The sequence below is a fragment of the Diceros bicornis genome, unplaced genomic scaffold, assembly GCF_020826845.1.
Source record: "Diceros bicornis minor isolate mBicDic1 unplaced genomic scaffold, mDicBic1.mat.cur scaffold_111_ctg1, whole genome shotgun sequence".
Classification (NCBI taxonomy): Eukaryota; Metazoa; Chordata; class Mammalia; order Perissodactyla; family Rhinocerotidae; genus Diceros; species Diceros bicornis.
In genome coordinates this window covers 1,265,940-1,281,962 of record NW_026691037.1, presented here as the reverse complement: position 1 = coordinate 1,281,962, position 16,023 = coordinate 1,265,940, and the positions used below count along the sequence as shown (strand labels likewise).

Here is a 16,023-nt window from a genome sequence, read left to right as displayed (position 1 = left end):
TGTATGCTATAGCTAGTGATCTCTTTTTTAGAAGCTTGGGTACCATTTTATATAACAGTGTGAGTAGACTGTAAGTGTTCTTTTTAAAGCCTTTGGTACTTGGCAATGTTCTGTGACGGCAAGAATTTTTCACATGTAAAATTTAAATAGCATAACTGACTTTGTCTAGGATATCAAATGTCTATCAGGACAGCCATTTTTAACTAAGCCTTCAACAATTATGGTGGCTCCACCTGACCTGCTGCCATTTATGCTTAAGAAAAAACTACACATACGGTGTAGTACTTGGTGTAAAAGCCTCACGTTAGAACAGTCCTTTTATGTGGTTTTAGGTTGCTCTGTACTATTAAGTATTGGTGATATTTGCCATTAGAGTGGGATGTATGGGATTTGATAGATACCAGAGTGCTTCAGATTTGAGTAATAAAGTTTCCAGCTGGCCTGGCAGAGAAGGCATTTTAAAGCTTTGGATCATTTTTGGTATCCCTGACATGATATGATGTTTGTCAGCATGGTTGGACATCGGGGAAATTTATGAACCCTCAGAAATTCAATATAATAGTATCTAGGTGTGTGTATTTTCCCAGGAAGTGTGTCTCCGGCTTTTGACAGACTTCCAAAGGAGTTCATAGCACACAAAAATTAAAGATCAGTAAAGTCCAACCAGGTGTACCTATTTTGCTTATGTGTAACTACCACCCTTAGAAATAGGTATTTAACTGACCAGCAGAATACATGGTAAAAGAGGAATATATCAATATTTATTATTAAAATTGAGCAGTTAGGTCAGAAATATGATGCTTTTTATGTTATGAGCTTTGATGTTTGCCTTTTGTCTTGCAAATCTTCTTCATTTATTCAGCATATATTTATTAAGTGTTTACCGTGTGCCAAATAGTATTCTGTGTTACTGATAGAACAAAAAACAAAAGAAAAAAGCAGACAAAAATTCCTGACCTCATGGAGCTGATATTCTTCCGCGGGAGACGGACACTAAACACAAAAACTAAGTAAAGTGTGTAATGTGTTAGAGAGTGATAAGTGCTGTGAAGAAAAAAGCAGATGAGGAAATATCTGGGAAGGTGGACGTGAGGACATTGCACTTCTAGAAAAGATGACTAGAGAAGGCCTCACTGACAGATGACTTTGAAGGATATAAGGGAGTAATCATTCAGGTGTTTGCAGGAAGAGCATTTCAGACAGAAGGAATAGCCAGTGCAAAGGCTCTAGGGCAGGAGCTTACCCAGGATGTTCAGGGAACAGCAAGGAGCCAGTGTGGCAGGCACAGAGGAAGCAAAGGGAAAGTAGTAGGAGTAGGAGAGGAGGTCAGAAAGATGGTGGAGGGCCAGATCTGGTAGGACCCTATAGGTCGTTATAAGAACTTTAGCTTTCACTCTGCATCAGTGGAGGGTTTTGAGTATAAAAGTGACAAGATCTGACACATATTATAAAAGGATCACTCTAGCTGCCCTGTTGAGACTAACTGTGTGGAGGCAAAGATAGAAACAGTGAGCCCAATTAGACTCTTTTGCGATAATCCAAGGGAGCCAACATGGTGGCAGTGGAGATTGATAAGAGGTAATTGGATTCTGAACATGTTTTGAAGGTAAAACTAGTGGATTTGGCTGGTGAATTAAATGCTAGGGGTGAGAGAAGGAAAGCTATTAAGAATGACTCCAAAGCATTTTGTCTGAGCAATTGAAAAATGGTCTGAGCTACTGTGATAAAGAAGACTAGGAGGTACAAAGCTAGGGGGGGGATGCCATTTGGGGCATGTGAAGTTTGTACACCCAAGTGGAGATGTTGAGTGGGGAGAGGTCCTGACTGTGGAGTCATCAGCATGTAGATGGTGTTTAAAGCCGTGAGACTGGATGATCACTCCCATGAGAGTGAGAGGTCCAAGTACTGGGTGAAGAGGAACGCCAGTATTAAGGTGTTGGGAAGTTGAGGAATGAAGGCATTCAGCAAGAGTGAAAGAGGAGAACCGGGTGAGTGTAGTGTCCTGGAAGCCAAGTGAAGAGCATGGATCAAGAAGGAAGAGTCACGGTCAGATACGGACTGAAAACTGAGTAATGGATCTCACAGTCTGTGGGTCCTTGGTGACTTAGATGAGTTTAAAGATGGGGCAAAAGCTTGATTAAAGGAGTTGGTGGTGTTGCTGTCTTAGGAGGTTTTAAGGTCGTCAGTCACCATGTGTCCAGCATTCAGCCCCTCTCCTGGCACAAAGCGCAAATTTCAGATCTCAATGGGGTGTTATATTGCAGGTGGCAGTACTGACTTGGAAGTGATGGAAGTGCAGCTGCTGGTAGAATGACAGTCAGTACAGGACCTGCTGGCCCCTGTTTCAGTCCACAGCAGCAGCCCTGGCCACCGTAGCTGTCGTCTCAGTGCCTTGATGCTCACAGAAACTTGGGCGTGGGAGGAATGCTTTCTGGGGTAAAGGAGGCCTTTGAGTGGCCCAAAGTAGGTGGGGAGTTACTTATTTGTATCTTCTCCGTATTGGTGGGCTACTTGCTCCAGGGTAAAACAGAGGGTCTTTGTTATGACTCTTGCATTGTTTCCTGAAATGATATCAAAAACTATCTGAAAAAAATTAAGAGGAAAAATTAAATTTTATCTAAACTCAGTTTAGAATGCTCTCTGTCTATCTAAATTTCTGATAAGCAGCACTTTGAACATATAGTCCATTGCCTAGTTTAATTAGTTACGTTTCTGGGGTCTTCCTTTAAAACTTTGTCTCCCAAATCATTCCTGGTAATGTTTAACTCTTACGTTTTTGTGTAATTATTTGACAGAATATGTGGATTTTATACTTTTAGGACAGTTTTAGAAGACGACAGAAAGAAAAGAGAAAGAGAATGAAGGTGAGTTTTAATTAATTTCATCAGATTGGCAATAACATACATTTACAATTTGGGAGGAAGATAGCTTTTTATTCCTTATCCAGTAGTTTGTTAGGGACGTAATGTCTACCCAGCTGCCTCTTACCTGGAGAAAGAATGCTGGTGTCAGTTTTAAAGAAGTCTTTTCTAAGCTCTAGAGTCTGAGGGGATACACTTGATGGGCCAGAGGGGCCGGGTAGCACTTAGCTATTTGAATTTTTTACAGTAATTGGGTATTGTTTTTGTAATAAAAATAGTTAGCTCTTTGCATCTTCTTGAAAGTTACTACACTCTGTCTATATCCTTGTCAGGTTACTCTTCCTAGAACACAACACTCGAAACTTTGTTGTTTCTCTGCTCAGAAATTACCAGTGACTCCTTAGTTCCCGCAGAATCCAGTTCTGTCTTAGTCTGGCGTGCAGAGCATACTATGATCTGGTCAAGTTCTCACCCTGCTTTCCCCAGTTGTCTTCTAAATATCCCAGGTCCCTCCTGACTCAGAGCATTGCCTTTGTTTGGTCCCTCTCAATGGGTTTCTGACTTCACGGCTCCCTCCCATCTTACATTTTCCACGAGGCCTCCCTATTGCTTCCGCTTGTAATCCAGGTTGAGCAGTCCTTCCTTTTAACTCGAGTGCTTCTCGCTTGTGATATTTGTTTGCTTAGTTAATTGCATAACACTTTATAGTCACTTAACTTCTTAAGTTTTTGTTTTTCTTGTCTTCCTTACTGGATTTTAAACAAATGGAGTTTGGGGACTACCTGTTATTATTATATTTTATTAGAATCGAGCAATTTCAGGAACCTGTAAGGGAGAAAAGTAGAGTTATTGATTGTTGCAGGTGGGTTCAGAACCACTCAGATAGGGAAGGGCGTGTTTGATGTCTACCTCATATATTATTATTTTCTTTCAGTCAGTGTCTGTTTAAAAAATATCTTTTATCAGTCAGCCATGACTGTCACCTACTGTAGCTATAATCATAGCTCTAACTAATTGAAAACAAAGAGTTAAATTCCATCAAGGTGAAGGATAAATAGAAGTTGTATTTCCTAAGTATAAATCAAACTCTTGGCTTATTTTTTTACCTTAATAGTTATCTTTATTTGCCTAAATTGTGTCTTGAATGCATTTTGAAATTGTAAGTGAACATAAGGGAATAACCTAATGAGATTTGAATAGCTTCTATGTATCAGAAAAGTGTATTATATGTACGTTTATAGCAGAATTATTAAATATTACAGACTATTGTTTACAGGGTAAGTTACCATCAAATCAAACTGTAGACAACCCTGTAATGTTAACGGAAATCCATTTCGTCTTTAAAGAGCTTACAGCAGGGACTCTTTTCCATTGCCTTCATTTCTTCCTGTCATCTAACTGTGTTGTGATTTAATTTTAATTTCTACATTCATTTCCATTTATGTTAGAGAGATCAACCAGCTTTCACTGCTGGTGGAATATTAACCCCTCATGCCTTGGGTTCAAGAAATTCACCAGGTTCTCAAGTAGCCAGTAATCCGAGACAAGCAGCCTATGAAATGAGGATGCAGAATAATTCTGTAAGTAACTTATTTTTATGTAGCATTGAAGAGTGGTGACTTTCAGATGTCTCTTACAGTTGTGTGTGAATTTTATCACTTAGCCTGGAGTTGTTTTGTTTTATAGTTTTTCTCAATTTCTTTTGCCTTGAGATATCTTTAACTCTGTTAAATCCTTATTAATATGAAAATATCTAAATGATGTGAAAGAAAAGAACGTACATGTAAATGTGGATAGCTAAGTGGCTGCAGTGTTTCTCTAATGCAGTCGGGCCACAGTGCTTCCTGCTTCCCCAAAGGTACTGGGTGGTGATGGTGCCAGAAGCATGACAGGACATCCAAATGTCTCATAGCTAGAGCAAGAGAAGAGGGTGGTTTTGCTGCCGTATTTCCCCTTTCCTCCCAGGGATCAGTTATGGGCATTTTGCAGGATAGTATTCCTCAGTTTGTCAAATACAGGTACTCCTCACTGCCTAAACTCTCACTCTCCAACTCAGACGTGGAATATATCTGAATACATATTTTAAGGTAGCTCTCATTATCCACATTTTTTTTAGAGCTCTTTTTTTGTTGCTGGGAAAGATTTGCCCTGAGCTAACATCTGTTGCCAGTCTTCCTCTTTTTTTCCCCCTCCTCAAAGCCCTAGTACCTAGTTGTATATTCTTGTTATAAGTCCTTCTAGTTCTATGTGAGCCGCCACCTCAGCATGGCTACTGTCAGACAAGTGGTGTGGTTCTGCGTCCGGGAACCGAACCTGGGCTGCCAAAGCAGAGCGCGCCAAACTTTTTTGTGAGGGAGATCAGCCCTGAGCTAACATCCGTGCTAATCCTCCTCTTTTTGCTGAGGAAGACCGGCTCTGAGCTAACGTCTATTGCCAATCCTCCTCCTCTTCTTTTTTTCCCCCAAAGCCCTAGTAGATAGTTGTATGTCATAGTTGCACATCCTTCTAGTGGCTGTATGTGGGACGCGGCCTCAGCACGGCCGGACAAGCAGTGCGTCAGTGCGCGCCTGGGATCCGAACCCGGGCCGCTAGTAGCGGAGCGCACGCACTTAACCGCTAAGCCATGGGGCCAGCCCTGAGCGCGCCGACCTTTAACCACTAGGCCATCAGGGCTGGCTCGGTTGCTCCCTATTTATAAACTCAGGAACTGAATGGATTTGCCTCATGGTATTCCTCCTTATTTGAACGTTGTAATCCAGACTGCAGAAGCAAATCGTCTCAGCCAGCAAGGCTATGCTCTGTTCAGTAGCTTCCTGTAATGGCAGCAGACCATGAGCTCAGAGCACCCGGCAGGGCAGCAGCAGGGGTAAGGGAACAGACCGTGAACTAATGTACACAGACAAAAGGTAATCAAAGCTGTTGCTTGTTTCAGGCTAGTAGGCACGAGAGAAAGAGAGAGTGTTGTAGAGGGAGGAAAGATATTATATAAGGTACAGTATCCTATGTAAACTTTTGCTATGATATATCCAAGGAAATTACATAAGTTGGGATATTTAAATTTCATTATTCTAATGGTTATCCTATTGATGCTCAAATCCTTTATCACAAGGCAACCCTATATGTGAAATTTTTGCCATATCATGAGACTGGTTGAATTTATATTCCCATAAATTCACACTTAGAAGTTTTAGGACCTTAGATTTGGAATTTGGAAACAGATTTGCATCTTCTGAGAGAAGCGGCTGGGGTTTCTGTTGTGTTTTGGTTCTGTTTTTCCTTTCTTGTCTTATTCCTCACACCATTAACAGAGTGGGATATGGAGAGTCAGTGAAAGCTTTTGCAATGAGATGCTTGTGTAGAATGGAAAAAGCTGACGTCCATCATTTAAGATTATAGTGACTACCGTCCTCACAGAATGAACTGAGAGTGACTAGTATTGCTAAGACCACGTTGATGATAAAATGCTTTTTTCTTAATCTCAGGGAGGCAGGTAGGTTTAAACTTTGCCAGCTATGATTGCTTTGAGAAAGATTCCAATATTCAGGCTCCACAGGATTAGACTATATTGATTAATAATGTCTGCCATGGGAATAGGAATGGGGAGATTGGTGATTAGGTTGCTTATTTGATCCTGTCTTAATTCTCCTTGACACAGTTATTTCTACTGGAATCTTTGCATAGAGGAGTTTTCATCTAGAATGTGTTGAATTTAAGGAAATCATGAAGCCAAATGACCAGTTTATTTAAAGGAAGCCTTTACAGTTATGGATTTTTGCTGTGTTATTTTTTCTGAGCTGTTTGGGTGTGCTGGGCTCCAGTGCTTGACTGGTATCTACTGATGGTCAACATGGTTAATGTTTTATTAGATAGCTTCTGTTTCCTCATAAATATGTTTTTAAATTTTGCATTCTGAAGTGTAGTTTCATTGTATTTGCGACCATTCTCAGTTTAATAAACTTTGATTGCAAAAACAGCTTTTTAAAAAGAAATTTGAATGAATGGGTATGACTCTGGTATGTTTAGGAAAGAATATTTCTGAATACTTTTGTTAGTAGAGATAGAGCAGAAAAGAGCAGCAGATATTTAGCATTAAAGAGCAAACAACTTCTTTTCTTCTTTTTTTCCCTTGAAGGTATATTATTTTTGTTGTCTAAAGATAATTTATATCTTGTTTGTGAATTTGGGAAAGATTGCTTTGTTTACACCTTCTCTGTACTTAGATGATTGACAGGAATATCACTCTCCTAATTTAATCCAAATGGATTAGTGTTGTTTAAAAACCACATGATTATCTCAATAGACGCAGAGAAGGCATTTGACAAGATACAACATCCATTTATGATAAAAACTCTCAATAAATTGGGAATAGAAGGAAAGTACCTCAACATAATAAAGGCCATATATGACAAACCCACAGCTAACATCATACTCAACGGGGAAAGACTGAAAGCCATTCCTCTGAGAACAGGAACGAGGCAGGGCTGCCCACTCTCACCACTCCTGTTCAACATAGTACTGGAGGTTTTGGCCAGAGCAATTAGGCAAGAAAAAGGAATAAAAGGAATCCAAATAGGTAACGAAGAAGTGAAACTCTCACTATTTGCAGATGACATGATTGTATATATAGAAAACCCTAAAGAATCTGTTGGAAAACTGTTAGAAACAATCAACAACTACAGCAAAGTTGCAGGGTACAAAATCAATCTACAAAAATCAGTTGCATTTCTATATGCTAATAATGAACTAACAGAAAGAGAGCTCAAAAAGATAATACCATTTACAATTGCACCAAAAAGAATAAAATACCTAGGAATAAACCTTACCAAGGAGGTGAAGGACCTATACAATGAGAACTACAAGACATTATTGAGGGAAATCTACGATGACATAAAGAAATGGAAAGATATCCCATGCACGTGGATTGGAAGAATAAACATAGTTAAAATGTCTATATTACCTAAAGCAATCTACAGATTCAATGCAATCCCAATCAGAATCCCAATGACATTCTTCACAGAAATAGAAAAAAGAATACTAAAATTTATATGGGGCAACAAAAGACCCCGAATAGCTAAAGAAATCCTAAAGAAAAAGAACAAAGCAGGAGGCATCACAATTCCTGACTTCAAAACATACTACAAAGCAATAGTAATCAAAACAGCATGGTACTGGTACAAAAACAGACACACAGATCAATGGAACAGAATTGAAAGCCCAGGAATAAAACCACACATATACGGACAGCTAATTTTCGACAAAGGTGCTAAGGACATACAATGGAGAAAGGAAAGTCTCTTCAATAAATGGTGTTGGGAAAACTGGACATCCACATGCAAAAGAATGAAAGTGGACCATGTGCTATCGCCATACACAAAAATTAACTCAAAATGGATCAAAGACCTGAAGGTGAGACCTGAAACTATAAAACTCATAGAAGAAAATATAGGCAACACACTATTTGACATTGGGTTTAAAGGAATCTTTTCGGATGACATGCCTACCCAGACTAGGGAAACTAAAGAAAAAATAAACAAGTGGGACTTTATCAGACTAAAGAGCTTTTATAAGACTAATGAAATCAGAATCAAGATGAACAAACAACCAACCAGCTGGGAGAGAATATTTGCAAAACATACATCTGACAAGGGGTTGATCTCCATAATATATAAAGAACTCACACAATTGAACAACAAAAAAACAAACAACCCGATCAAAAAATGGGCAGAGGAAATGAACAGACACTTCTCCAAGGAAGATATACAGATGGCCAATAGGCACATGAAAAGATGCTCAACATCACTAATCATCAGGGAAATGCAAATCAAAACAACACTAAGATACCACCTCACACCCGTTAGAATGGCTATAATCACCAAGACAAAAAACAACAAATGTTGGAGAGGATGTGGAGAAACAGGAACCCTCATACACAGCTGGTGGGAATGCAAGTTGGTGCAGCCTCTATGGAAAACGGTATGGAGATTCCTCAAAGAATTAAAAATAGAGATGCCTTATGATCCAGCCATCCCACTACTGGGAATCTATCCAACGCACCTGAAATCAACAATCCAAAGAGGCTTATGCACCCCTATGTTCATTGCAGCATTATTCACCATAGCCAAGAAGTGGAAGCAACCTAAGTGTCCCTCGACTGACGATTGGATTAAGAAAATGTGGTATATATATACAATGGAATACTACTCAGCCATAAAAAAAGACAAAATCGTCCCATTTGCAACAACATGGATGGGCCTGGAGCGTATTATGTTAAGTGAAATAAGCCAGAAAGAGAAAGACAAACACTGTATGATCTCACTCATATGTGGAATATAAACCAACACATGGACAGAGAAAACTGGACTGTGGTTACCCGGGAAGTGGGGGTGGGGGGTGGGCACAAGGGGTGAAGGGAGTCATATATGGGGTGAAGGACAAACAAAAATGTACAACCCAAAATCTCACAATGTTAGAAACCATTAAAATATCAATAAAAATGTAAAAAAAAAAAAAAAAAACTAATAGGGATGACTTCCTGAATGGTTAACCACCATGCACCAGGCAGGCAGCTTTGATGGTTTACAGATATTGTTTCATTTACTCCTTGCTATAACCTGTAAAGAGATAGAACAGTATCATCCCTGCTTGAAGTTGAGGCTGACAGAGGTTAAATAAATTGCCCAAGGCCATACAGCTGTTAAAGGTTGGACTTTGTATTTCAGACTCAGATGTGTCTGACTGAAAATACCCATCTCATCTTACAAGTACAACAGTGCCTTCCTGGATTTATTTTTATTCTTTGTGCGTTTTTTTTTTTTTTTGGTTTTTTTTGGTGAGGAAGATTGGCCCTAAGCTATCATCTGTTGCCAATCTTCCTCTTTTTGCTTGAGGAAGATTTGCCCTAAGCTAACATCTGTGCCCATCTTCCTCTATTTTGTATATAGGTGGCTGCCAACGAGTGTTTTAGGTCTGTGCCCGGGAACTGAACCCGGGCCGCTGAAGCAGAGGGCCCCAAACTTAACCACTAGGCCACAGGGCTGGCCCCTGTTTTCTTTTTTCTTTTCTTTTTTTTTTTTTTGATAGTATTAGCCATACAGTATCATGAATAAAATTGATATTATACATCTATTAAAGGAAAGTGTTGTGAGCTCTATGTTAAATATAGTTTTGCTTTGTTGTAACTTTTCTTGGCCTTTGGTGTGAACTACCTTCATGCTGAGGTTTTAGTTACAGTATCATTAAAATAGGCTCCTGAGTTCTCGATTTAAAAATAGCTTACTTGAAATATCTAATATACTGTGAATAACAGAAGAAAAACTTTACCATGAAAACATTTTCTGCCACTTAGGTTTTTGGTCATTTAACATTAAAGTTGCAGAACATTTTAATTTTTGTGTGTGTGTGTGAGAAAGATTGGCTCTGAGCTAACGTCTGTTGTCAATCTTGCTCTTTTTGCTGAGGAAGTTTGGCCCTAAGCTAACATCCATGCCCATCCTCCTCTATTTTGTATGTAGGATGCCACCACAGCATGACTTGCTGAGTGATGTGTAGGTGTGCGCCCGGGATCTGAACCTGTGAACCCCGGGCCGCTGAAGCGGAGTGTGTGAACTTAACCACTATGCCACCAAGCTGCCCCTAATTTTTTAGTTAAATATTAAAATACTTTAGGGTGCTACTATGTTCATTGAGTTAGGTACAAAGGGAAGATCATGGTAAATTTAAAGTGGTATCCAAGTCTTTGAAATAATAATAAAAGCTGCATTTTTCTAAGATGACTAATAGATTTCATTTGTACAATGAATTTTAAAACAACATGTATAAAATAGTTTAACAGCTATCTGGCGGAGTCTCATTAAACTGTTGCTTTCTAGAATGGTTGTACTAGGTTGAACCACTTACATCTAACTTTATTCTCACCAGCATTATTTTATGTATTAATTTATATACATATATATATATTTTTCCCCTTACAGCTTTGTTAGTTAATTGGTGGAACGTGATCACAAATTCATAACACGAGGGAACCACCAAAGAAAAAAAATGTTCAAGTCCTATAATTAAAAAAAAAAAATCTATGAAATTAAGTTTTTCTTATTTCTTCTGAAGCAGTTTTTACCCTAATGTTCAAATTCTTTTGAGTTTAAGCGTAGGAGGCTTGGTACTATATTATTCTTTTTTGGAGAGGTGGAATAGGCCAAGATCAGTCTTTATACTTTCTAAATATATTTACCATATCTATTTAATAGCTTAAAAAAAATGTATTACTGTGAAGCATGGTGGTAACAGTAGTTGGATGTAACTTCTTATGTGAAATGAATAATTAAATCCTTCCTCTGTAATGTCATAATTGTCTACAGAGTCCTTCAGTATCTCCTAATACGAGTTTCACTTCTGATGGCTCCCCGACTCCGATAGGAGGAATTAAGCAAAAAGCAGAAGACAGTGACAGTGAACCTGAACCAGAGGATAACGTCAGGTGAAGCCATTTTTTGGTAGCACTTTGTTAGCAAATTGCTGAAATAGACGCCGTCTAATTAATGCTGTTTAGCTTAGAGCAGCAGTGCCTTCAGATGCTTGCCTGTGATCTTTTTATCCACCAGTAATTAATGTGGAGGGTTAGGATAGTCAGTAAATTCCAGTGAGATGTGTAAGCTATAGCTGTTAAACCTAAGTATCTAGATTAGTATGCATGCTGGTTTTTGTCCTCCAAGCCCCTTTTCCCTCTGAGACCAGGCACTAGATCGGCTAGACATGAGGTGTTTAGCTCTATGTGATCTGAATGTTACCGTTATGAGATTAAATTTTCAAGCTGCTTAACCCAGAAAGTTCAGTTACATTTGGTTACTTGATATAGTTTGTTTTAATCATCTCAATTGAAAAGTTTCTTCTTTAAAATGAAATATGCAAAAAGCTTTCGGTTAAGAGAGAAATGTATTTTTAAAAACCACGAACTTGCATATGCACAACTATATTTCATGACAGAGAAGTTTCCCATTAGCTATATACTTAAAATTTATAATAGGAATATTGGATTCTTTAATTTATACAGAAGTTTGAGATCATTATATAATAAGATTAACAGCTTCTTGTGTGATTAAATCTGGATTTGAACCCTGGGCTCAAGTGCAAAGGGCCAACAACCTCAATAATTGTAACTCATTTAGAATTTTGCAAAATGATTTATTTCAAAGTTAAACAGTAGTGGTTCACAGCTCATGCTTCTTTTATAGGACGTGGATGATGTGTTTGTATTTATGATTAGAAACTTCAGAAGTGTGATGTCTGGTTCTGTATTTTCCCAACATCTTTTGATGTCAGATTCAGAGATCTGTGGTGACTTGTGATTGAGCATTTACCTGATCTGAGTTTTTATCCTCTGCTTCTGCAACTCTTGGAGTATATTTTTTGTTTTACCATGTAGCCATCATGATCAATATCAGCTTAATAGTTAACTTGATTTTTTTAGTACTTTATTGTTTAATTTTGGTGCTGAAGATAATCAAAGTAGAATTGCTTCTATCAAGAAATGCTTGGAGTTCTTAGCATTTATTTCATTAGTAGTTTCTGTAAAATAGTGATATTCAACATTATGGATAGAAGATATTTCTCCTAATTGATGTTCTGTAAATCTTTTGCGTGGGGGCAAAGTTAAAATTGGTATGGTGTAGGGGCCGGCACGGTGGCACAGCAGTTAAGTGTGCGCACTCCGCTTCGGCGGCCTGGGGTTCGCAGGTTCAACCTCTTGTCAACCCATGCTGTGGCGGCATCCCCTGTAAAGTAAAGGAAGATGGGCATGGATGTTAGCCTAGGGCCAATCTTCCACAGCAAAAAGGGGGAGGATTGGCATTGGATGTTATCTCAGGGCTGATCGTCCTCAAAAAAAAAGTAAATAAAAAAAATTGATATGGTGTATTCTGAAACATGACTGCAATTAATTAGTAAGATCTGGCACATGGTAGAAAAGAGCCCTTAATGGAGAATCATCCTGACGTTCTTGATCGTTCTTGATTTTTTTTTAGTATTCTTTGGCATCTTTAAATCTTTCAGAGATTGAGAAATGAGTACTTAAAAAAATAAAAAAATATACTTTGAGTGAAAATGTGGTTTTTCACATTGTATTTTCAGTGATTAATGAAAATTTAGTGAATTGATGACCTCCTTCTAAGTTTTACCAGAACGTGTGTGTGTGTGTCCGTGTCCTTCACTTATGCCAACAACGCTTTGCTGAATGAGGGAGAAGGCCCAAGGATAGGGAGAGTAGGTATATACTTAATTTCTGCCTGGCTTCTAGATTATTCTTTTTTAAAAAAGTAATTTAGTTGACTTTCTTTGTGTAATTTAGATATACTTTAACAAACTGAGGAACTTGAACTATATAAAATATCTTCAGTATTTGCATCTTAAAATGTAGTTTTAGAATTGTTCTACAATCAAAAAAACATGTAAAACAGTATGAAAATCTGAGCAAACAAGTGTTGTGTATCTACTTTAATAAATGGTTATTCTCTTTTTTTTTTTACTGTAGTTTTGTAATGATCTTTCTAGAATCAGTGTTTGAGTTTTTAACGTTTAACTATCTTTAAGTTGATAATAAATCCTGTGAGTGGACTTTTTAGAAATAATTAAATGAAGCTATGTTAATATTACTGTTTAACTCATTTACATTTTACCTGGATATTAAGTATAAATTGATTTGGATGATAAATTGGTAGCTAGTTACTGAAAGTGTATGAATTCAACATGAACTGGCTTTGCCTGATTTTTAGGCTTTGGGAAGCTGGTTGGAAGCAGCGGTACTACAAGAACAAATTTGACGTTGATGCAGCTGATGACAAATTCCGTCGTAAAGTTGTACAGTCGTACGTTGAAGGGCTCTGCTGGGTTCTTCGATATTATTACCAGGTACAAAATGAATATTTTCCTCTAAATCTCTAGTTAATCACTTTAAGAAAATAGTTATTTCTATAATAGTGTGTGTTGTTGAGCTATATTCTGAAATTGAACCCAGACTCATATTTTCAAGCTTCCTATAAAGAAATTCATTACTTTAAATAAGATTTGTTTGTAAAGCCTTTGAAGCTCCTTAGGTGTTAATATATAAACGAAGCTAATTTTTGTTATGCTAAAGAATTTCAGCATTAAATACTGTGGTTGAGAGTACTTGGTCTTTAAAATTATTAAAGTTTATTGTTTTGTTTAGTTGGAATAAAAAATAACAGAGTAACTAATACACAGTCGCTAAATGACTGAACAAAGGACAAAAGCCTGGAAAATAACTGGTAAGAATTTGAAAGGAATTTGAATGATCCCATTTCCTCCATATAGTGTAGTGATGTTACATGAAGTGCATTCTCATTGGAGTAATCTGTATCTGACTTAAAGCTTTTGATAAATGAGATGTCAGATTGGTGAGCGATTAGGCGGACATATAGGGGATTGTAGCACTGATAATACCTGGTTTCGTGCTTGGGGAGTGAAGCAGATTTGATGTGACTTGGGAATAGGTGAAGTTTGTTGGAAAGTAGAAAGTAATTTAATACACTAAGTATCAATTGTAAAATATTCTCATTTCGTGTTTTACTCTGACCCTCAACATTTTTCTCCCCAAAGCTCCCAGTACCTAGTTGTATATCCTAGTTGTAAATCCTTCTGGTTCTTGTATGTGGGACACCGCCTCAGCATGGCTTGATGAGCGATGAGTAGGTCCGAGCCCAGGATTCAAACCGGCGAACCCTGGGCCGCTGAAGTGGAACGTGTGAACTTGACTGCTGTGCCACTGAGTCGGCTCTGACCCTCAGGATTTTAATTCACTAGGCGCAGAGTCAAAACTCATTTCAGGAAGGCTTCTCTTTTCTTTGAGTATAACTTACTGTTTTTTCTTTTTGATTGGTTTACTTAAATATTTTTAAAGTAAAGAGAAAGTTGTCACATGAAAATATAATAGGGAATTGTAAAATGAAACTTTTGGCTCTGTTACTCTCAGTCACTCTTCTAGTGATGTCCCTTACCCACCTGTACACTCAGTGAGTGTCAGCTGCAGTTGTTCTTCATTTTATGTGATGATAGCAGCTCTCGAGTTGGAAAGAAATGTCACCAAACACATTTTAAGGATAAAAATCTTCACCAAATTGTGTTTGTTAGTATAAAGTTTGGTATTAAGTACTGATTATTAAAGATGCTTTGCAGTATTTTTTAAATCAAGGAGCCGTTGATACGCAGTAAAAGTTTAGATTTAATCCAAACATCTTTGAGGACTCATGGAAAAAAATTAATACATGGAATATGTACCAGAAGTCATATGTTTTATCAGTAGAATATTATAGGTTGATAGTTTAATTTTTTTTGTCTTTACCGTGTCCATCATTAACATAGATTTGTTTTTGTTGTTGTTTTCTGTTTGTTTTTACTGATTTTAGGGCTGTGCTTCCTGGAAGTGGTATTATCCATTTCATTATGCACCATTTGCTTCAGACTTTGAAGGTGTTGCAGACATGCCTTCTGATTTTGAGAAGGGTACTAAACTGGTAAGCTTGAGTATTTAGAGCCATAACATTTGTAGAATTTTGGCTTAGATAAAAATTGTGTCTTATCTTAAACTTTTTTTCTTTCTTGCAGTTTAAACGACTGGAACAACTTATGGGAGTTTTTCCAGCTGCAAGTGGTAACTTCCTACCTCCATCGTGGCGGAAGCTCACGCGTGATCCTGTGAGTGTCTTAGTTTTTGAGTGTGTTGATAACTGGATTTTTGTCGTACATTTTGCTAGCACTAGTCACAATTGCTTTTGCATCTTATAGTTACAATAGTGAAGTCCAGAAACAAAGTAAAAGTATTTGGATTCTTCTGTATATTTTTTGCTACTTTTTTTTCCCTGCTTTCCTTGGCCATCAGTACCCTACCCAGTAAATAAAATTGATGTGTGTTTGGGAGAAATTCTTATAACAGTCATTTTGTTCTCAGCATACCTGTAAGTCCTTATTTTTATTGGTTCCAGCCATGTGTGGTGGGTACCAGAGCATGAAGGCTGGTTTACCTGCAGTCACCGCTGCGTGTGTTTTGTGTCCTAGCTAGAAAGAGTGACACCCAGCTGAGAAGTAGGAATTATTAGAGTTAATAAACTCTTCACTGTCTTGGGCCCACAGTCGTCAGTTCTAAAATTCTTTTATA

General features: G+C 37.9%; 1 protein-coding gene across 1 annotated transcript in view; it reads left to right on the top strand.

Annotated features, from left to right (window-relative positions):
• The window catches only part of LOC131402479 (5'-3' exoribonuclease 2-like), a 43,461-nt gene extending 27,983 nt beyond the window's left edge, over window positions 1-15,478 (top strand). The window contains exons 14-19 of the mRNA XM_058537211.1: window positions 2,820-2,864; window positions 4,310-4,441; window positions 11,216-11,334; window positions 13,625-13,760; window positions 15,275-15,371; window positions 15,474-15,478. Of these exons, the coding sequence (XP_058393194.1) occupies window positions 2,820-2,864; window positions 4,310-4,441; window positions 11,216-11,334; window positions 13,625-13,760; window positions 15,275-15,371; window positions 15,474-15,478 (534 nt within the window). The remainder of the gene's footprint in view (window positions 1-2,819; window positions 2,865-4,309; window positions 4,442-11,215; window positions 11,335-13,624; window positions 13,761-15,274; window positions 15,372-15,473) is intronic.
• The last annotated feature ends 545 nt before the right edge of the window (window positions 15,479-16,023 follow it).